Source organism: Lissotriton vulgaris, chromosome 3_1, assembly GCF_964263255.1.
Source record: "Lissotriton vulgaris chromosome 3_1, aLisVul1.2, whole genome shotgun sequence".
Classification (NCBI taxonomy): domain Eukaryota; kingdom Metazoa; phylum Chordata; class Amphibia; order Caudata; family Salamandridae; genus Lissotriton; species Lissotriton vulgaris.
This window is the reverse complement of record NC_141689.1, coordinates 2,132,058,336-2,132,081,139: the sequence shown is the minus strand read 5'-3', so window position 1 is coordinate 2,132,081,139 and position 22,804 is coordinate 2,132,058,336. Positions and strand designations below refer to the sequence as shown.

The window sequence follows — 22,804 nt, the reverse complement described above, 5'->3', positions numbered from 1 at the left end:
TGCTGGGTCCTGATGGACTATAAATATTTTGCTTCATATTACAAATTGTATTGCGGAAGACCAAAGTATGCCCACAAAAAAACAGCAATATTGAGTGCAGTTGCCACAGGCTTACAAAACCATGAACTTGCCTTGGACTATTATTTTTTATATGGTTGGTACATTTTTAAAACAAAACAAAACACTGACACAAAATTTCTAAGCCCGATCCAAGTTTCTGTGTGCCTATTTTAAAGTGGAAATTCCTCTGGTAACCTCTTGGAGGAATGTATTTTATATTTTTGCTCAGTGAGATTTTAGAGGCAAGATTGGTAAATGGTTTCCGAAGTGCAAATGTAAAATACTGACGACCATATCAGGGTTTGTGCCAATTTGGCTTTTGAGGATTCCCGTGGTTAATAATGAGGAATGTAATACACAGTACATGTTTTCCAGTACTGGGAAATGCATTACAATAGGAATTTTGATTAGATGATCAGTACTGCTTATATGATGAGTGTGTTGACGGCACCAGCTGGAAATACCTAATGTAGCCTGTCTAAAGTGTGGTGGAGATAACCAACTTAATCAAGCAACTAGAGAGCATGAGCTCAGACAGTAAAGTAAAGCAAAACAATCAGAAGTTGCATCAAACCCAATTGCAGAACACAAATCGGAAAACACGTTTATTTCCATTGATGCATGTAAAAGGCACTTTTAATTATTTTGACAATATTCCGCATTAGACCATAAGTAATTAATCAACGGGTGCACTTCAGGTTAGTTCCATAATTGCAATAAACGACCTACCTCTCCAGACATATCAGGTGCCAAGGGAATAGCAGGCCACAAAGTAGAGTAGAAGCCGAAAAACACTATCCACAATACAATGCTGCCCCATATAGCTATATGGCTGAACTGTTGAAAAAAAATGTGCAAATGAAAGTTATTAATTTTTAAGTTATGACTACACATAGAAAGGTAAACAATTAGGTTGGATTTTATCAAATGTGAACAAGTGTATTCAAATCAAATGTATCTAGTTCTTCATGGGCAGACTCAAAGAATCTCCAGCTTCCCCCTCCCCGTCTAGTCATATCACAGTCTCTTTATTTCTCTCTCTGCAAAATCATTTCTTTCATTTTTTCCGTCACGAATTCAGGGAAGCTGTTTTATGCATTTACCACCCTACTCTGAAGCCATCAGAGGGTACACTACGCTCGTTTTTATTTGCTTTGGTATCTTATAGCGAACTTGGTTGGTTGGCTTGCCTGTAGGTAGGTGTAAGCAGTGGGCATGTTGGAACCCCCACTCTCCACCAGACTAGCCTGGCTGTTCAGGGCTGATACCCCAAAATAGGTCCAATGATGCTTATTGCCGGTCCAGGGAGGATCTGGCCTGACAGTTCGGGTTGGACTGTTCCCATGGGGAGAAGGGTCAAGAATGATTTCATATGTCTGGGTCCAAACTGGATTGGCATGGTGCAGCTACCCTTTCTTTTTAATAAAAAAAAAACGGCCCTTTGGGATGGGGGTCTCTAGGGCTAGGCCCTATAGCCATCTCCCACTGTGCAAGGCCAAAGGCCCTGCACAGAGTTTTATTGACTGTCTGCAGCCTAGGGGTGGCAGGGTTACATTTACGAATGGTATCTAAGTATTACTTTGAGTTAAAAAACCTGGAAATTCACTGAAAACACCAAAAAACGAAATCTTAGAAATTCACTGAAAAAACAAAGTTTAAAGTAACGTTATAGATAGGTGAATTTGCCACTGACAACACTGAAATAAAGAAAACCACAGAAGTTCACCATTTATAGTTAGCAGCGCCAACAATAACTTGAACTCCCGCCATGCACTGCTTATGACCTCACATTTTGCATCACTTATGACATGTTCCATGACATAATTTATGACCTCACTAATGACATAAAATAGCATCATTGCACTCCTGCGTTCATTATTGTGCTCACTGCTCCTGACCACTGTTGTTTACGGCTGCTGCCATTTTGTTGTTTGTGTAGTCCCAGCCCGTTCCTCCAATCACGCTCCCGCCTCCCTGCTGACCCTCCCTCTCACTTAGAGTAAAGGCCGACCCCACCCCCTCTGAGAGTTGTGACCGTCCTGTCCTGCACAGAACCGGCCGCTCCCCGCAATCCCTCCTGGTATCGTAGCGCTTCTCTACACGCTGCCTGGGCTTTGCTTACATCATTTAGCTCATTTAGCTTCGCATTACATCTAGCCTCATTTCATAGCGCCGAATTGTGCATAGTGTCTAGACGCTACTTGTGCTCTTTAACTTCATGTAATCTCGCCGCATTGTGCCTGTAATTAGACGCTTCCTGTGCAGTTTCTGCATTTAATTTTGCCTCATTTTAATAGCGCTGCACTCTGCTTTAACACGGTTACTATAGCGCTGCTGGGTGCTTTTATTATTGTGCTCACTGCTCCTGACCACTGTTGTTTACGGCTGCTACCATTTTGTTGTTTGTGTAGTCCCAGCCCGATCCTCCAATCACGCTCCCGCCTCCCTGCTGACCCTCCCTCGCCCCTCCCCCTCCACTATCCATATATGACAGATGCTTTTGCGCGCAGCATTCACGCGCAGCGATCGCGCCCCAGTCGTGCCGAAGGTGCGCCAAAGGTAAGCCCGTCTACGCCCGTCCGCGCCAACCCCGCGCCCAGCGCCAGACCCCCTGGCCCCCATCCCACTCACCCCACCCGCAGTACTTACGCCGCCTCCACCCTCCTAGCCCTTAACCCCGGCCGACTCCCCAACTGCGCCCAAGCCGCCCCTGGACACACCCATGGACCCTTCACATGCAACTCCTGCAAGTATGACGGCACCAAGACCAACTCCTCATCCACTAACACCAAACAGAGACCTGACACCAACCACCTGAAGTGCATCCTGCTCAACACCCGCTCGGTCCACAGACACGCCATCGACCTTTGGAATCTACTAGACACCATCTCTCCAGACGTCGCCTTCCTAACAGAAACATGGATGAACGCCTCCTCAGCCCCAGACATCACCATCGCCATCCCGGAAGGCTACAAGATCATCCGAAAATACCGCAACAAGCAAACAGGAGGAGGCATCGCTATCGTCCACAAGAATTCAATCTGCATATCAACCAGCTCCGACGTCAACCTCGCTAGCGCCGAACACCTTCACTTCCAGATCCACACCGACCCCAAGACCACACTCAGAGGCACCCTCCTCTACAGGCCACCAGGACCACGTGCACAATTCAGTGAAGACATCTCTGACTTTATCACCCCTCACGCCCTCCCCTCCGAGGACTACATCCTATTGGGAGACCTCAATTTTCACCTGGAAAAAAGCAACAACAGCAACACCACCGCCCTTCTGGACAATCTCGCCAACCTCGGACTCAAACAACTTGTTATTACCCCCACTCACTACGCAGGTCACACACTCGACGCTATCTTCACCTCCAGCAAACTGATCTCCTTCAGTCACACCACAGCTCTCCCTTGGATGGACCACAGCTGCCTTCACTTCATCTACAATAAGACCGCAACCCACAACCATCCTCAACCTACTCTGCGAAGAAACTGGAACAAAATCACCATCGACCAGATCTCCTCATCGCTTCTTCAAAACCCGCCTGCCCACTCTTCGAACCCCAACCAAGCAGCCATTAACCTCACCCAATGGCTAACCAACAGCGCCGACAACCTAGCACCCCTGAAAAAACGTCAAATCAAACTAGGCAACAAAAACGCCCCCTGGTTCAACGATGATCTTAAGAAATCCAAGAAACTCTGTCGCTCCCTTGAGAAGGCCTGGAAAAAAGACCCAAACACCAGCACCAGGGACGCCTTCAAAAACGCCACCCGTCTACATCACCAACTGATCCGGACAGCCAAGAAAGCCGCACTCAAAGACAGACTCGACAACAACGCTCACAACAGCAAGGAATTATTCAACATCGTCAAAGAGTTTACTAACCCCACTGCCAACTCCAACGACATCACTCCCTCTAAAACCCTTTGCGACTCCCTAGCTTCGTTCTTCCACGACAAAATCGCAGACATCCACAACAGCTTCGACAACAAACCCGGAGACCAACCCACCCAACCTTCTGCCGCACCTTCACCCCCCTTGAACATCCTTAATGAATGGAACCCAATCTCCACTGAGGACACCATCCGCCTGATGAACTCCATCCACTCAGGATCCCCCACAAACCCATGCCCTCACCACATCTTCGAAAAAGCAGATTCCATCATAGCACCACACCTCCGAGACGTCATCAACTGCTCCCTCAACTCCGCCACCTTCCCGGAAAGCTAGAAACACGCCGAACTTAGCGCCCTTCTGAAAAAACCCACAGCTGACCCCACCGAACTGAAAAACTACCGCCCCATCTCGCTCCTTCCATTCCCGGCCAAAGTCATCGAGAAAGCTGTCAACAACCAGCTCGCCGCCTTCCTCGAACCCAGCAAATCCCTCGACTCCTCACAGTCCGACCTCCGAGCCAAACACAGCACTGAGACCGCACTCATCGCAGCAACAGACGACATTCGAACTCTACTGGACAATGGAGACACAGTCGCCCTCATCCTCCTCGACCTCTCCGCAGCCTTCGACACAGTCTGTCATAGCACCTTGATACAACGCCTCAGAAACATCAGAATACAAGGAAAGGCACTGGAATGGATCACCTCGTTCCTTGCCGGAAGAACTCAGAGAGTCCGCCTCCCACCATTCAAGTCAGAGGCCACTGAAGTCATTTGCGGCGTGCCACAAGGATCCTCACTCAGTCCCACCCTCTTCAACGTATACATGAGCCCCCTCGCGGCCATCGCACGCCAACACAACCTCAACATCATCTCCTACGCCGATGACACTCAACTTATCCTCTCACTCACCAAAGACCCTAACACCGCCAAAACCAACCTACATGAAGGAATGAAAGAAGTAGCCGAGTGGATGAAGCACAGTCGTCTGAAACTGAATTCCGACAAAACAGAAGTCCTTATCTTAGGTACCTCCCCCTCTGCCTGGGACGACTCTTGGTGGCCAGAGTCCCTTGGAAAAGCACCCATCCCGACAGACCACGCACGGAACCTGGGCGTCATCCTGGACTCCTCACTCTCGATGACTAGACAAGTCAACGCCGTTTCATCATCTTGCTTCAACATTCTTCGTATGCTCAAAAAAACATTTCGCTGGATCCCCACCGAAACTAGAAAAACGGTCACCCACGCACTGGTTACTAGCCGCCTGGACTACGGAAACACCCTATACGCTGGTACCACCGCAAAACTTCAGAAAAAACTTCAGAAAAAACTTCAACGCATCCAGAACGCATCAGCCAGACTCATTCTAGACATCCCGCGTAACGACCACATTTCTGGTCACCTGAAATCCCTCCACTGGCTCCCCGTCAATAAGAGGATAACATTCCGTCTCCTAACCCACGCACACAAAGCACTTTACGAACTTGGACCCGAATGCCTCAACACACAACTGTCCTTCTACACCGCCTCCCGCCAGCTCCGCTCCTCCAACCAAGCCCTTGCTGCTGTACCTCGCATCAACAAAACCACCATGGGAGGAAGATCCTTCTCTTACCTGGTGGCTAAAACCTGGAACTCACTGCCCATTCACCTTCGCCTCACTCAGAACCACCTAGCATTCAGAAAGCAACTTAAAACCTGGATATTTGACAAGTAATCCCCCACCCTTTTCCAAGAGCCTTGAGACCCTCTGGGTATGTAGCGCGCTATATAAATTATTTGAATTGAATTGAATTGGGTGGCCATGTACCGGGGGAGGGGGGGCTGGAGGGGAGATGAGGGGTTTCTTTTTTGGGGGGTGGGGATGTGCATGGCTCACCTCTTCAGGCAAATTTCGGTCCGGGGTCCAATATATTATTTAGGGGAGGGGGTATGCCGACCCCCTTCCCAGGCCGATTTCATCCCCAGGGACCCCATCTCCTGGGGGCCAAGGTCTTTTTCAGGGGTAGGGGGTATGTGGCCCCCACTCCCTGAGTCATTTTTGGCCCGTAAACCCCATGCCATGGGTCCCGATGTCTTTTTGAGTGGAAGGGGGAAGAAACCGCCCACCCCGGGCCACTTGCAGCCCGAGGCCCATCCCTGGGGGGTCGGCATATTTTTTAAGGGGAGGGGGACTCCCTCCTAAAGCCTCTAAAGACCCAGGGGACCCCATCCCCAAGGGCATGGAAACTTATTAAAAGGGAGGGGTACAGCATGGCCTACCTCCCATAGCCTTTCATTGCCCTGAAACCCCATCCCCTGGGACCAGTTCACAAGCTATGTCCTGGGAAGTCCACTCCCGGAACATAGCGGTTTCATAGCCAGCACCAGCGTGGACAGGGAAACCTGTGTGTACTCTCGCTCCACGGGAGCGTTTTCAAAACTCCTGACACACAGGAGCACACACAAAGTCTGCTCCCAGTGGTGGTGAAAATGCTTGGGTTGGGAGCAGACGTTCGATCCGTTTGAAACAGATCAAAATATTGCTCTCGCATGGAGGGAGTAGCAATAGAAGTGGCTCCCTCTGGGCGGGAGCAATACAGGCTCCTGCTGCCTGCGGGGAGCCAGCTGGGGCCATTGGGGCTCCAGTGGCTGTCCTCAAGGAGTATATGGTGGGTGCCCTGAGTGGGTACCAGGGCACCCAACCATAAGAAGTGTGAGCCCTGGGGCATAGGGCCTCCGGGGACGATAATGGTTCAAGGAAGGCAACCATGTGACCCCCCTTCTCTTAACTGTTAGTAGTGGCCCTTGAGGGATGGGGTTCCCAGGGCCTAACAAGGTTCAGGGAGGGAGCCATGTGCCCCCCTCCTCCCCTTTTATTAAAATAAATGGCCCTGAAGGATGGGATCTCAAATCCTAACAAGGCTCATGGAGGAAGGCTATGTGGCCCACCTCCCTTTTAGTTTAAAAAAAAACGGCTGTGGGATTGAGGTCCCAGGGCCTAACAAGGCTCAAAGAGGAAGAACAAGCGGTCCCCTCCCCTACTCTATGATACAAAAAACAGCCCTGGGGGATGGGGTCCTCAGGACCTAATAGGCTCGGGATGGAGACCATGCAGCCCCATCCCCATTGTTTTAAGTAGTGGCCCCAGGGAACGGGTTTTCAGGCCCTAATAAGGCCGTAATAGGCTCTGGGAGGGGACCACGCACCCCTCCCCTTTAAAAAAATAAAAGTCCTGTAGGATGGGGCTCCCAGGACCAGGTCCTGTGCCTGATCCCACACCGTGTATGACAATGGCCCTGCCTGCGCCGTGTAGGGCTGGCTGCCTTTCAGGGGGTTGACTACAGGTCTTGTGGTCCACCCCCCACAGGGCATGGCTGAAGGCTGTACACAGTGTGGGGTTGGCTGCTGCCAGGCCCTGTGGCCAACCCATTACATTACAGAACTGAAGGCCCTGCACAGTGTGGGGTTGGCTCAATGCGTGGGGTTGGTTTCGGGGCCTGGCCACAGGCCAAGCCCTGCAGGCAAACCCCGGCGTTGGGTTTACATATGGTAATTAAATATTACTGTACGATTAAAAAAAACTAGATTTCACTGAATAAAACAGAGGTTAAAGTAGTGTTATAATTAGGTGAAATGTTCAGTAACTGTAAGAAAGTGCATGATTGCCCCACTTGTTGCTGAACTGCTGATGTGCTTTGGCTGAGTGTGCCCTGGGTTCCTGCTAAACAGGGGCCTATGTTCTTTCCCTAAACTGCATTGCAAACAAATCCAATTGCCACTCTTTGGTCATAGGTCAGTCCCTTGTAAATGGTACCACTGCCTTTGCAAGCTGTGTGTTTTGGTGCAGACCAAATTGAAGAGTCGACATGGCACACATCTCTGTGTGCCATGACTCTAACCCACTGCTCTGGCATAGATCAACCACCCCTCTAGTTGAGTGCACTATATCAGTGGTGAGGGTACAGGTGCATGAGCCCTGTACTGCTACAGTGTCTAAGTAAATTCTTAGAATTGAAAATGCAGTAATGCCATTAAGAGTATTTGGTGCTGGGAGTTTGTCATTACGAACTCCACAGTACCACAATGGCTTTACTGAAAACTGAGAAGTTTGGTATCAAGCTTCTCAGCACATTAAACCCACAGATGCCAGGGTGGGATTTAATGGAAAATGCACACAGAGGACCTTATTAGGTGATCCCCATGAAAAACGACCTAACACTAGTTCCCAGGTTGAGTGGGAGCTCAGCTGCCACCACCAGACATGTTTCTGGACCCCTAGGTCACGAGCCTGCTGCTCTCAGGGGTCCCAAACAATGCACATCCTGGGACGAGGTGCCAAGCCTCCTCCCCAGGATGGGCAGTGTCCACAAAGGGGAAGCTTCAAAGGCTTGCTGCCTTTGTGAGCTTCCCCAGGCGCTTTGCTGCTTCCAGTAACTAGCCCCCATCGGTTCTGACCCACACTTTGGGAGTGAGAATTGGCAGGAAAACCAAGTGAGGAAGGGAGGTGTGCCCACCTTTGCCAACCCCACCCCTCAGGAGGGGGAGACGAGGTGAAGCATAACTCTTAGTGCCCGTTATCTTGCAGATGGGGGACCCAGCCAACCAGAGTGAGGCCTATGTCCCCCTCCCACTGGAGGCTGGCATAATAGTGGGTGTACTCACCCCAAAGAAGGAACTCAGTGTTCCCAACCTTTACCTACCTGTGAGGTGCCGGGTTTTTAGGAACCCGGTGGTGCCAGGGGATAACACCCGAAGACCTCTGAGTTCTCCCTGTTCCGGACCACAGAAACACGGAGTCTTCTAGGTGAAGTCAGAGATCGAGTTTTATTGGCTGCAACCAATTAACAGGTGTCCTAGAAGTACAACAGCAGGGGATGTAGATTCTCAGGAGACTGTTCGTTTTTACAGAACCAGCCTTCTCTCTTTATACTAAAATATATGCTCTAGGCAAGAATTCTTTAGTTTACAACACGGTTATACACATATTTCCAAAACACTGGAAAAGGCAAAGTCACAATAGCAACCCATATTTTAGATGTCCAGTTTGTGATAGATGACCCAGCCCGGCCCAGGATTACCATCAGATATCGATGAAACCATAATAAAATCGGGCACCTCCCAATCATAAAACCGGCCATAAACAAGAAACATGGACAGGTGCATGTGTGTGGATAACATGGTTTGTACGTAGTGAATGGTTTATGGCATATTGTGCCTAGATGCTATCTCACTCGGCCACTGGGCGAGGGGCTGCCCGAACAGGTTTGGCTGGAGGCAGTGGAGTCAGCTTGGCCAGGTCATGGAGGAGTCAGCTAAGGTGGACGTGTCCTTTCGGATCAAACTCGGCCTTAATCAATTGACTATATGAGGGCAAGGCACAAGATGGATGTCGTTCACAAAATGGAATCCGAGGGTTCGATACGGAAACCATGATTCGAGGGGGATAACATCACTCAATCTTGACGCAAATACATAGGGAGGATGTCCTAATCATTACCGGTCTGCCGATACCAAATTCGTCAGGTTACGATGATATTTTGTGACACGAATGTTGGACCTCGGTAACATATTATAGCAGGGTCTAGATTTTCAGTACCACAGACCCTCCTTTTGCCCTTATATAGGCAATAACTCGTGCTAATCTGAGTCTAAATCTGTATTCATGAAGTCATGAAGATGCTGTTGTAGCATCATCCTGTTGCTGAGTTTGTCTCTTGACACAGGCTACCTTACACATGAGGTGGCACAGAGGCCACATATTGCAAGAGCGCATGGTACACATAGGCAGAACATGAACCGAATGGCTGAAATCATCCCAACGAATATCAGAATTTTCCATCCCCAGGCAGATATCAGTTCCCAGAACCACCCTAGCAAGGACCAGTCCCCTTTTTCCATATGAATGGAATCAGAGATTCTGTGCAGTTTGGAGATGGCCTGGTACACTGTCGGAGCGTTATCGGGGATGAAAATGCAACAACTGGATTGGATCACTCTACATACCCCACCACGGTCTGCGAGTATGACATCTAGGGCAACCCTATTTTGAAGAGTCATGAGTCGGTCAGACTGGAGCTCAGCAGTCAAGTTACTAAGGGCACCGGCCATTTCGATCACGGCGGATTCAACTACCCTCGTCAATTGGCGAATGTTCCTGCTGTTCACCATAGGCCCCCAAAACGGCAGAAAACCTTTTGCGAAATCTCCAAGTTCTTGTTCCACAGTGTCGTCTTTACTCACGACACCCCTAACTATCCTTGTCCGGTGGTAATCTGCATCGGCCGTGTAGGTGGGTGGCAACAGAAACGATATGAAACATGTGTCCGAGAAGTCAGGGGGCAACCACGTATATGCCTTGTCGTGGCAGACGAAGTAGGTACCCTTAGCCGCTAGGAATGAGGGGGAGGTCTGGGACGAGAGAACGTAAGTCTCAGTGCAGACACTCTTCCCCAACTGAGCTCTAGGGTTTTTGCCATTTCCCTGCAGACATAGGTGACCCCGATGGGGTACTATCCAGATGGGGGAGGATTTCGTTGCTTTCTGGCTTTCAGCTAAGGAAATCCCATACTGAGTGAGATTCCATCGACTGTAAGGCGTCAATTCATCTCTGGGAATCGTTCTGTATGTGTCGACATCTGCTCATATTTCTAATTCCCACCACTAGTGCCTTGTTGCTTGAGTTTTTCCCTGGAACATATGGTTCAAGGGCAAACAGGAACATTGCTCTGAGTGCCCACAGAGAACCATAGTAACTGAATGGCAGGACAAAGTACGGAATACCCTTATCTATTGTGTGTGGCATAAGTCCACATACCCAACAGTTCGTGGTGTTTACTACGGACTGGTCTAGGTGTAGGAGCTGGATAAATGAGTTGTTTATGAATTCTATTCTTCTGACAGATTCGTGTTCAGGTAGGCGGTGGAAAGAGTGCGGGGAAACAGTAGGAGGAGGTGTTGGCTGAATGTTGTGTATAATGGTAACTCTAAATATGGACAGAGCATAACCCATCAAGAACATCATTATGCTACACAACATCAAAATGCATATTATCAAGAATTGCTTTCTTGCTATCACATTGCATATTTTCTCTTCAAAGTTCATAGATCTAGCAGGTCTCTCTACCCTTGGAAACTCCATCCTCTATGTTGCTGCCCGCGGTGGGAGGTTGATTCTGCCCCAGAGTGCTTCCGTTCAGTCCAGGGTAACTCCCTCAGACCAACCAGAACTGTCAACCTAATCGTCTCCAGCTGCACTCCGAAGACTGTGGCAACCGCGACCCTAGCAGCGGAACCCGGATGGCGGTTCGAAAAATCTAAAATGAGCAAGTTCCCTGGGCGAGAGAGCTGTACAAAAAATTGTTCTTGGGTGAAAGGGAAAAAAACCCTTATTAGTTCGTTTTTATTAGTTCGTTTTTCTTGGCCTCAGATGGTATCTTTGCTTCCCTGGTATGGTGTTGTCTTCAAACAAAGTTTCAGGTTCTGTAGTTTTCCAACTGCATCGACGGCGGCACAAATCCTTGCAGAACGTAGTCACTTTCCTTGTCTGTACAAGTTCCTTTCAAACGTGCATCGCTGAAAGGTGTGAAGCGTGGCACGGACTCTGTTTCAGAGTCGGCAATTCCTTCTTGTACCTGTCGGTCATATGGAAGGGGCAGCGGGACCCGTTTGCAGTGGGCGCCGTGCACCCAGTTTTTCTTGCCGTGGACACGTACGGCAGAGCGGGTAGTCAGTAGGACTTGGAAAGGTCCGGTCCAGCGAGGCTCCTCGTTCCTGGTCCGCTGCAAATTCCGCACTAGGACCCAGGAGCCTGGTTCAATGGCGTGACCTGGATAATCAGACGCTGGTGGAGAGGAGCTGTGGACCTGTTGGTGTAAAACACGCAATTTAGTTGTCAATTCGTGTAAATAATCAAGCAGTACAGGGTGCTCTACCTCGCTGAGTTTCTTGGGTCTTGGTACTCCCCATATATTAGCTGGGCGACCAAACACAATTTCGTGTGGGCTAAGTCCCAGTCTAGAATGGACAGTCATTCTGGTGGATAGGAGTGCCAAAGGCAGGGCATCAGGCCATTTAAGGCCTGTGCTGGCTTGGATCTTGGCCAACTTCAGTTTTAACGTGCCGTTGTAGCATTCTACTAAACCAGCTGATTGGGAGTGATTTGCAGCGTGGAACTTCTGGCGGATGCCTAGAAATTCATACACTCTCTTCGTCACTCGTCCCACGAATTCACTTCCATTATCACTCCAGACAATTCTAGGCATACCGAATCTAGGGAAGAATTCTCTTACAAGGGCTTTGGCTGTGGACAAGGCAGTATTGTCCATAAGGGGATACGCTTCCACCCACCTGGAGAAGGCGCAAACGATGACAAGCACGTATTTCAGATTGTTGCACCTCTCCATGTGGATGAAATCGAGCTGCAATACCTCGAACGGATACATAGGAGGCGCAAAATGACCAGCTGGAGTGGGGGTTCCCCTACCGGGATTGTACTTCAGACACACCATACAGTTCCTAACCACATTCTCTGCACATTTTGGGATACCACTATTCTGCCATACTGGGGCCAACAACTTACAAATCCCTTTCACGCTGATGTGAGCTATTCCATGAGCCATCGTCACCACTGCAAGCACATACGCATCGGGTAAAAGCCATCGTTGATGCTCTGACAATTCGACCCAACAACCATTAGCATCCAATCTACCCTTGCTCTCTCTCCATTCATTCACCTCTTTCTCAGTGGCCTGGGACTGTATCGACTTTACGCTTTCAATTGTGTCTTCACACATACCCACATCACAAATCCATCTTGCGGGACCTGCAACATACATTCGACTCATCATGTTCCTTGCAGTCTCTTTTGCAACCTCATCTGCAAATGCGTTCCCACGACCAACATCATCTTGAATCTTCCTGTGTGCACTGCATTTCACAATCGCGACTTGTAGTGGCAAAGTCAGTGACTCGAGAAGCTCATTTACTAGCTGACCGTGCTGAATCTTCGTGCAGTGTGATGTCATGAACCCACGTTCACGCCACAATCGTCCAAAACTATGAGCCACGCCAAAGGCGTATTGGCTGTCCGTGTACACATTCACTCACTTTCCTTCTGACAACACACATGCTCTTGTGAGTGCGATCAATTCTGCTGCTTGCGCAGAATTGTGTGGGATGCGTGCAGCTTCAACAATTGTGTGCAATGTTGTCACAGCATATGCTGCAGTCGTATCACCATTCGGCAACTTGAAACATGAACCATCAACCCATAAAGCATCATTACATTCAGGAAGAGGGGTATCCTGCAAATCTACTCTCCCTTTTGTCTCTTCTTCTGTCCTAAAACAGCAGTCATGTTGTTCAACCTCATCTGTCTCTGCTGGAATGGGCAATAACGTGGCTGGGTTGAGTGTATCGCACCTCTTGATGTGAACATGACTTGCTAATAGTGTCAACTCATAACTTGACAGTCGAGCACTAGTTAAGTGCTGTGTCCTTGTTCTGTTTAATAAAATGTCTACTGCATGTGGGACCCTAACGACTAGCGTGTTATTCATTACTATCCCAGCAGACTGTCGAATACAGACAGCTGCTGCAGCAGTGGCCCTCAAACAACTTGGCAATGCCTTAGCTACGGGCTCTAGAGTTGCGGAAAAGTACGCGCATGGACGCTGTTTGTCCCCAAAGGATTGTGTCAGGACTGATAATGCGCAACCTTCCTTCTCATGGACATATAATGTGAAAGGTTTACTGTAGTCGGGGTTACCCAACACAGGAGCTGAACACAATGCATCGCGCAACTCGTGAAAACTCTTCTGACAATAATCAGACCAAGGCACGGGATTGGCTGTATCTTTACGGATTAGTGCCAGCAAAGGTTTGGCTAGCAATGAGAAATTTGGTATCCATTGCCTGCAATATGATGTAATGCCCAAGAAAGCACGCACTTCTTTCTGTGTCCTTGGAACACCCAATTTCGCAATTGCCTGTATTCTCTCTGGGGTCAGTCTCCTTCCCTCCTTCGATAAGATGTGACCTAAGTAGGTCACTTCTTGTCGACAAAATTGCAACTTTGAAAGAGAGACTTTGTGCTTCATGTCACATAAATGACGCAACAATGACAATGTAGCTTGCTTGCAAATCTCCTCAGTATCTGCAGTGACTAACAGATCGTCCACGTACTGAATAAGAGTCGCACTACCAGGTAGAACAATTGTGTCAAGTTGTGATTTCAGAGCTTGACTGAATATCGATGGACTCTCACAGTAGCCCTGAGAAGCGCGTTTGAAGCGGAAACTTCGTCCTCCTAGATTGAAGCCGAAAATATCTCTACTCTCCTCGGCAATCGGGATGCTGAAGAAAGCATTCTTCAAGTCAATAACCGAGAACCAAGTAGCTGACGCCGGAACCATAGTCAGTACAGCAGTGATATCAGGAACAACTGGGAATTGTGGCACAACAATCTTATTTATTTCTCTGAGATCAATCACAAATCTATATACAGGTGGCTGAGATGGATCCATACGCTTTAAGACAGGCAGAACAGGACTATTGCAGATGTTGCCTGTTGTCTCTTCAATGACATATTTCTTAACCAGATCGTAGATGATCGCTAACAACGCTTTTTCACATTCGCTAGAGATCTTGTATTGGGGAATACGTGGCAACCTAACATTGGTCCGCAGGGTTATGACATATGGCGCGTTTTCCAAAAGACCCATATCATTGGATCCAGTAGCCCAAAGAATATCGGGTAGAGATAGCAATTCTGTTGGAATATTTTCCTTTGACAAATACGTTGGAGAAACCACTTTCCTACCCAGAGTGAGTTGTACTCCCGAAGGAGAACAGTACAGAGTCGCATACAATCTCTTTAACAAATCCAGACCTAACAAGTTTTCGCCACAACCTGTTGTAAGAATGAGGGGTGCTTCCAATTCACATGGCCCAACAGAAAGGGGCATAGGACATGAAATCGCGTTCCTAACCGGGGCGCCAGAAAAACCTACAGAAACATTCATTTCGCCAGACAAAGGTGCGCCAGGGAGTTTCGAGTGCATCTTAGAACTCTTTGTAGCACCAGTATCCAACAGAAAAGGCTCTGACACACCTGATGTAATCACCTCAACGTATGGTCCACTCTGTTCTACTGGAATTGAGACAACTCCCTCTCTTCGTCCATGGCTGTCCTAGTAATCAGTACCCTCGTTCTCGCTCTCGCTCTCTGCATAGTAGTCATCGGCATAGTACTGAGTCGTCCTAGAGGACGCATTATTCTGTTCACGGAATTCTGAGGCGGGAAGGAACGAGTGTTCTGAGAGAAAGTTCCACGGCCCCTACCCCTGGGAGCCTGCGGAACGCTTCTACCTCTTGCACCAGAAACGCCATTCAGACGTCGTAGTAAAACTGGACAGCTACTCTTAAAGTGGCCTTCTTCTTTGCAATATGCACACTGATTCGGACCATATGGTAAACGCTGTTGAGAGGACTCGCTTATTTGCGAGTTTCTCGAATACTGTTGAGGTTGCTGGTAATCGTGCTGACCAGCAGTACGAGGCGGATAAGCTTGCTGGAGAAGGACTTTAGTTTTCAAATCTTTAGTCTTTTTATCTGCCTTCTCTAGCTCGTCTTTGCGTCTATTCTCGTAGTACTGGGCTGTGGCTAAAATCTGCGCTGACGTGGAAACAGCCCAAGCGCTCTCAGAATCCCTCAATTTATTACACAATTCAGGAAGCAGATTATGTACAAATTTATCTACAAACAATCTTTGGCCGCCCTCGGTAGCCATATCTTGACCACTATGATCGACGAAAGTCTCTTCAAACCTCGTGAAAAAGTCAGACACATTCTCGTCTTTCTTCTGCTTGCACGCAGATAACTTGTCCCAATTCACACGTAATTCAGGCATTAAAGTCTTCATATACGTGATGATTCTACCAGGGAGTTCTGCTACTAAAGGCTCAGGTTTAGCACCACCAACTTGTCTAGCGTCAGCAGCGGCAATATTTACCCATGTATCGCCTAACTCTCGGTCATGACGAATCTTTCCCCATAAAGGCTGTGGAACAACATTCCCAAACAACATGTCTACATCGGCCAAATTCATAATACAGGAGCTTGCGGTCTGCGATAACTCCTTATAATACCCTGCAGGATTTTTGCGGGGATCAGGCAATGTCTGTTTTAGAGCCAAAACTTCAGATCTTTTCCAAGGGACATGTACCCATACACGCTGAAAATGTGGCGGAATTGCTGGATTCGCGTTTGCATCACCTTCCCTCCAAACTGGAGGAACCTCTCTCATGGGGTACTGTCGCGCCTTTTTCCTACCTGACATGTCATCCTCATACAGTGATCTAGAGACGTTTCCCTTACTCCTATAAGATAACAACAGATCTATCGCTCGTTCAACATCGGCACCTACAATCATGCCTTCATAAAACTTGAAACGCATACGGAATAATTCCTTCAATTTGCATTTTGGGTCATTTGTTTCCAAATCTTCGCAAAGATATACACACATCTCTTTGAATACGTATCTCTGAGTGGGTGCGTCCCATTGACGGAAAACTTCCATAACAGACTGAGCATCATACTTTACCGTATCAGTAACTCATTTACGTGCTAACTCATTCAGCACTTCTCTTTCCTGATAATCAGGTAGTTGACTACGCAACTGTCTACGTCCTGTTTTAGGGGTCGTCTTAGGCGACCCGAAGAAAGGTGAGAACAGACCAGTGACAGTACTTGCCACTCTCTGTCGAACAGAATGAGAAGCTTGCGGAGAGGCAGATATGCCAGAAAAGACTGGCTGATGTAAAGAGGAAGTCGAGGCAGTGGCAGAGGAAGTTGAGGCAGTAGCAGAAGTAGTATCATGAGAAACAGTAGGAGCAGTAGGCAAAGTTGTAGAAAGGGCAGACGGAGTATGTAGCAAAGGCGGCGGCCCTTGAGGGGGCTGCGCCGGAGAAGTAGGAACCAGCTGAAGAGGAGCTGGTGCTTGTGTAAGAACTGGAGTTCGCGCGCCGGGGCGCGGTATAACGAAACACTTTGGCGGTGCAGTAGCATCTAGTGCATATGGGGGTGGTGAACTTAATAAGTGGGAAATTAATGGATCCTTCTCTGATGTCCCTTTCGGACCTTGTCCTTCATGTGGCAACATTGGGTAGCATTTATCTACTGCTAACTTCTTGCTTCTAAGTATTTGTTCGTTCTCTTGCCCTTCCTTATTGTCCCTATATGCGATCGCGGCTTGTACCATGGACATACCTCTTTTATTCTTCTTCGCTAATTTTATTTCCTTCTGTTTGGCTTCTTTACGCCATAGGCGAAAGGAGTCAAACATCGCCGGCCGGGCTTTCTTCTTGAACAGTTTCACCTCTAGATTATCTAAAATCTCTGTGTCGAAGCTACCATATTGTGGCCATTTTAAAACACCATCCTTACGGGTGTATTTGATCCATACTTCATTGTATGTGATGGGCCCTACCCCATGCTTCACATATAGCTCATATGTTGGAGTTCCAATCGGAGGAACCAGACACGAATCCTCTAATCGGGAGTCCCTATTATGACCAAGACAAAACAAGTTTTCAAGTCTGCTAAGGCCAGGCATCTTTGCTCTCTAGTCTAGCTTCAAACTTCAAAGGATTATCGATTACGATACTTCTCGTGAATACGCGAGTCCTTCGGCTTTGGCGCTTGCAAGTTCCAAATCAAAGCGTATCTCAAGGATACCAAAACTAAGAATCAAACTAAGGACTTGGAGACGCTCCACTTATACTTAACTGAAGTATTGATGATCGATGACGTCACTTGAAGACTCGTCTATCGTTTCGCTCTACCAAGGATCACTGGGTCCAAAACAGGGCAATAGTCAGGGCAGCAGTCCTTCGTAGCCAGGGGTCGCTGAAGTGGCTGGCCGTCCTCTGGAATTTTCACACGAAGCTCCTCACGAACATCTGGCTTGGACCGTCACCGCTTGATACCGCCCCACATTGGGCGCCAACTGAGGTGCCGGGTTTTTAGGAACCCGGTGGTGCCAGGGGATAACACCCGAAGACCTCTGAGTTCTCCCTGTTCCGGACCACAGAAACACGGAGTCTTCTAGGTGTAGTCAGAGATCGAGTTTTATTGGCTGCAACCAAGTAACAGGTGTCCTAGAAGTACAACAGCAGGGGATGTAGATTCTCAGGAGACTGTTCGTTTTTACAGAACCAGCCTTCTCTATTTATACTAAAATATATGCTCTAGGCAAGAATTCTTTAGTTTACAACACGGTTAAACACATATTTCCAAAACACTGGAAAAGGCAAGGTCACGATAGCAACCCATATTTTAGATGTCCAGTTTGTGATAGATGACCCAGCCCGGCCCAGGATTACCATCAGATATCGATTAAACCATAATAAAATCGGGCACCTCCCCATCATACAACCGGCCATAAACAAGAAACATGGACAGGTGTATGTTTGTGGATAACATGGTTTGTACGTAGTGTATGGTTTATGGCATGTTGTGCCTAGATGCTATCTCACTCGGCCACTGGGCGAGGGGCTGCCCGAACAGGTTTGGCTGGAGGCAGTGGAGTCAGCTTGGCCAGGTCATGGAGGAGTCAGCTAAGGTGGACGTGTCCTTTCGGATCAAACTCAGCCTTAATCAATTGACTATATGAGGGCAAGTCACAAGATGGATGTCGTTCACAAAATGGAATCCGAGGGTTCGAGACGGAAACCATGATTCGAGGGGGATAACATCACTCAATCTTGACGCAAATACATAGGGAGGATGTCCTAATCATTACCGGTCTGCTGATACCAAATTCGTCAGGTTACGATGATATTTTGCGACACGAATGTTGGACCTCGGTACCATATTATAGCAGGGTCTAGATTTTCAGTACCACACCTGTAACGCCCATAAATTTAGTATTTAGGGGCCACCCCGAACATTGCCTCCTCAGATAAGAACCGAACAAGAAGAAAAGAAGAAGGACTGAAGAGCTGTGCGGAAGCTAAGAAGAGGAGGATGCCCACCGACTTGGCCCCAGCCCTACCAGCCTGTCCCCACCTCCAACCTGCAGAAGCGAAATCCCAGTGTGTCCTGCAGCCAGCAACCTCAAGTAACCCAAGGATCTGCACTGCCTTCCACAGAAATGACTTTGTCTCCCCTGAACACCGGATATGTTCACCCACAGACTCTGGCTCCCGCCTGCACCCGTCACCCATGGCCCGAGTTCGAGTGACCCACCACCACGAGGAGGTCTACCCGGCGATCATGACCTGAGATCTGGTGATCTCTGACCTGCCTCGAATCTCCCTGCGAAGCCTGCAGCCTCTTTCTGGAGGATCCCCCCGACCGTGAACGGAGCTGGTAAGACCGGAGCTGGTAAGACCAGAGCTGGTAAGAAAACCCAACGGCCTAAAGAGACACATGCACCCGAAGTCCCAAGGCCTTGGGGGGATCAACTGACGGTGTCCCAGCATCCCAAGGCATCCCAACTTACCGCTCCAACCGGTGGTCACCTCCAGAAGATATTCGTCCCCGAGTCTGCAGTCTTTGTTGAAACCGGAGAATCCCCATTGAAACCAACAGGGCGCACAATGCCAAAACAGCACCCTGCACCCAGCCGTCTCTGCGCCACTGTGGGTGTACTTTGGGTACTAACTCGGATCCCCCTTTGCCTTGAGACTAACAGGAGCTTTGCTCCCACAACCCATTGGCCTGCTCGTAAGCAGCCACCAACCGGATGCCGCCTGTTCCCCATTGAATAACATTGGGCCCCAGCCCTCTGCACCCGGACGCCCTAGTACCGCTGAAGATGTTTTGAGAGTGCATTCTTGACCCTAGGGCAACCCTTGTTCTAATCCCAAGAAACTCAACCCCAAAGACCGAGTACTTACCTGGTAATCAATCACTTAATTTCTCTCTAAAGGAATACATTGACTGTTTTTCTATGAAAAAAATTGTTGATTTTTATTGAACCCTGAAAAACTACAACTGTGCAAAACTGATTTTACTTACCTTTTCTCTAGGAAATGTCCCAGTGTGATATCTAGGCATATCACACTGAGTAGAAAAAGTAGCTTAAAAAAATAATCTAAAAAGTAACTGAAAAGTAATCTGTACAATAATTTCGATATTTTGACTTACCTGTATTTCAATCAAACTGCATTTGAACCTGCATTCCACTATAAACACTGCATAAGATTTTGCCAAGCATTTATTTCACTTACATAAGCCAGGCTTGGTTCTAGAAATAAAATAACTTAACAATATTTTTATAAAAACAAAATTGGTCAGAGTTCAGTCTTTGAGTGTGTGACATGCTTTGCTAATTAAGTGTGTACAACAAATGCTTAACACTACCCTCTGATAAAGCCTTACTGCTCACCCACACTATCACAAATAGAGAGTATGGTGCTATCTACTTTTATCTTTGCCTACCTCTGGGGTTCAACTGGACTCTGTGCACACTATATCTCATTTTGGTATAGTATATAAAGAGCCAGCTTTCTACAGTAACAATGTAATGTTCTAAACTCGAATAAGCACTAAAATTCACCAGTTACAGGTATAGTTATTTCAAGTAACTACAACTTGTGCCCTAAAGTAACTATAACTGGCGCCCTCGCCATGTACTGGTAAATACCCCAAATATTACATAAATCATGACATCTTCTATGACTTCATTGATAATATCACTGCGACATTTGCCGCGAAATTATTGATGGGAAAACTGTGCATGGTAGGGGTGGGAGCTATAGTTACCTGAGGACAAAAGTTATAGTTACTTGATATAACTATAACTGAAGAATTTCAGTAGTTTTTAGAGTTTAAAACGTTGTTGTTACTGAACGTTTCACCTAACTATAACATTACTTTAACCTTAGTTTTTTTCCCGTAAAAAAAATAAAAATATATATATATATAATAATCAACCAATGTCCAACAGATAGCACAATTGCGATTTTAGAATGCTGAGAGCTGCAACAGTGTATTTTCTACGAGGACATCCATAAGACTGCCTCATGGTATTACCTCTATATGTTTGCAAAATTGCTGACTAGATTCTTTAACACAGATTACTTGGAGAGTTCTATAGTCAGGCAGACACATCATTAAATCTGATGAAGCGAGGAATTCAGGAGCTAATCATGTGCAACAGGCTCCAATAAAACTGGTTCAAACTGCTTAGCTTAGCTGATACTGTAATGATTTCCTACACCACTATTAATCTCATCTTGCCCAGGTGCGTAGACATTTGGAAACCAGAGGGTGGAAGAGTCGGACTCAAAAGAACTGCAAATCTGGCAATTGACTTTCCTTGTTCCCCTTTATAAGGTAACTCACTTTTCTCTTTCAAGTTGTCTGTAAGATCATGTGCCTCATGCCACATGAACAACAAGGGTCCACCGCCTCTACCTCATATCAATGTCACTGGAGCCAATGGCACTGGTGTTAATCACTCCATCCATAAGTTCAGGAATGTTGCCAGAGTAACCTCAAAAGGATGAAGCTAGGAACTAAACAGATCAGAGGCCAAGCTACGAAGAGGAAAAATCCAATGGCTGGTCCAAACCTTGCTTCCTTTGTTTACTGTGGTGAGAGGATTAATGCGGATTTATGCTTCTTGTGTTGATGTCGCTTGTGGTGAGGAGCTCTAGTAGTGCAACTCCTCATCGAAGATTTGGATTAAGGTTTTGACTAGGACAAATCATTATGTGTGGTCATTATGAATTTTAGCTCCAATTGTCTTATTGCTTTTGTGTAAGTAAGCATGCATGAGATAAAGATGTTCCTTCATGCTTGGGACTGAGTCAACAGAGCTATGACAATTGGAAGTCTGTACTGAATATATTCTGTTTGCAGTTTGAGCTGGGCTTATACCCCCATAAAGCTTTAGAGGAGCAACGCTATGAAATTACAAAAAATGCATAAATAGGCGTAGCATCTATGAGTAAAGTATTAAGTCATGTCACTGTGTGGTGCCCTAGTAGGTCTGTTCATTACTTAAAGTTGGTGTTTCCTGGTCCTGTAGCTGACGCCTTTACAGCATCACCTGGTGCTATTGATCGAGCTTTAGGACTAGGAAGGGATCAAGATGAGGAATTTATGGAAGGAGCATAGATTTCAAATTCAGATCTTGTTTTTTTTGCAAGGTAACATTATGAAAGTAATCACGAAAATAATTGCCTGTTTAACAGAGGTTGCTTATTAAATGGAGAATAATAATTTTTTTTCATTTGTATGTGTGGGCCACATATTGGGTATTCCAAATCTTTAGAGATGCAAAATAATAAATCGCATATTTTATTTAATTTCTTAATTTGAGATTGAACTCAGTCTCCCGATTTAGATGGTATCAGTTTACAGTAAAATATTAAGACATCAAGGGCCAGATGTAGGTCGCCAATTACCGGTCGGTAACGGCCGATTTCGGCCGTTACCGACCGGTAATTGGTTTTTGAGATGTAGGGGGCCCGAATTTTACCGAATATGTAAATTTACCGAATCGGTAAATTTACAGATTCGGTAAAATACCGACTCTGTATATTTACCGAATCGGTAATTCCAGATGTAGCTGGCACTTCAAAGAGTGCCACAGGCCCTTTAGGAGTCGGTATTTACCTCCCAATCCTATTGGGTGTTAAAATACCGAATTCAGGTGTACATGCACATCTATGCATGTACACCTGCGCCATGTGACACACAGACATGCCCTTAGGGCATGTATGTGTGCCACATGGCACACAAGCCTGGAATTGGGGTGCTACTGGGTGTCAAAGTGACACCCCGTTCCCCCTTGCAGGATTCGGTATTTCCCATTGATTCCTATGGGCTTCAAAGCCCATAGG

The 22,804-nt window shown here is 47.3% G+C and overlaps 1 protein-coding gene across 1 annotated transcript in view; it reads right to left on the bottom strand.

Moving 5' to 3' along the window:
• Positions 1-759: 759 nt before the first annotated feature.
• Positions 760-22,804, bottom strand: part of ATP8A1 (ATPase phospholipid transporting 8A1) — a 780,070-nt gene continuing 758,025 nt past the window's right edge. The window contains exon 33 of the mRNA XM_086963885.1: positions 760-897. Within this exon, the coding sequence (XP_086820011.1) occupies positions 760-897 (138 nt within the window). The remainder of the gene's footprint in view (positions 898-22,804) is intronic.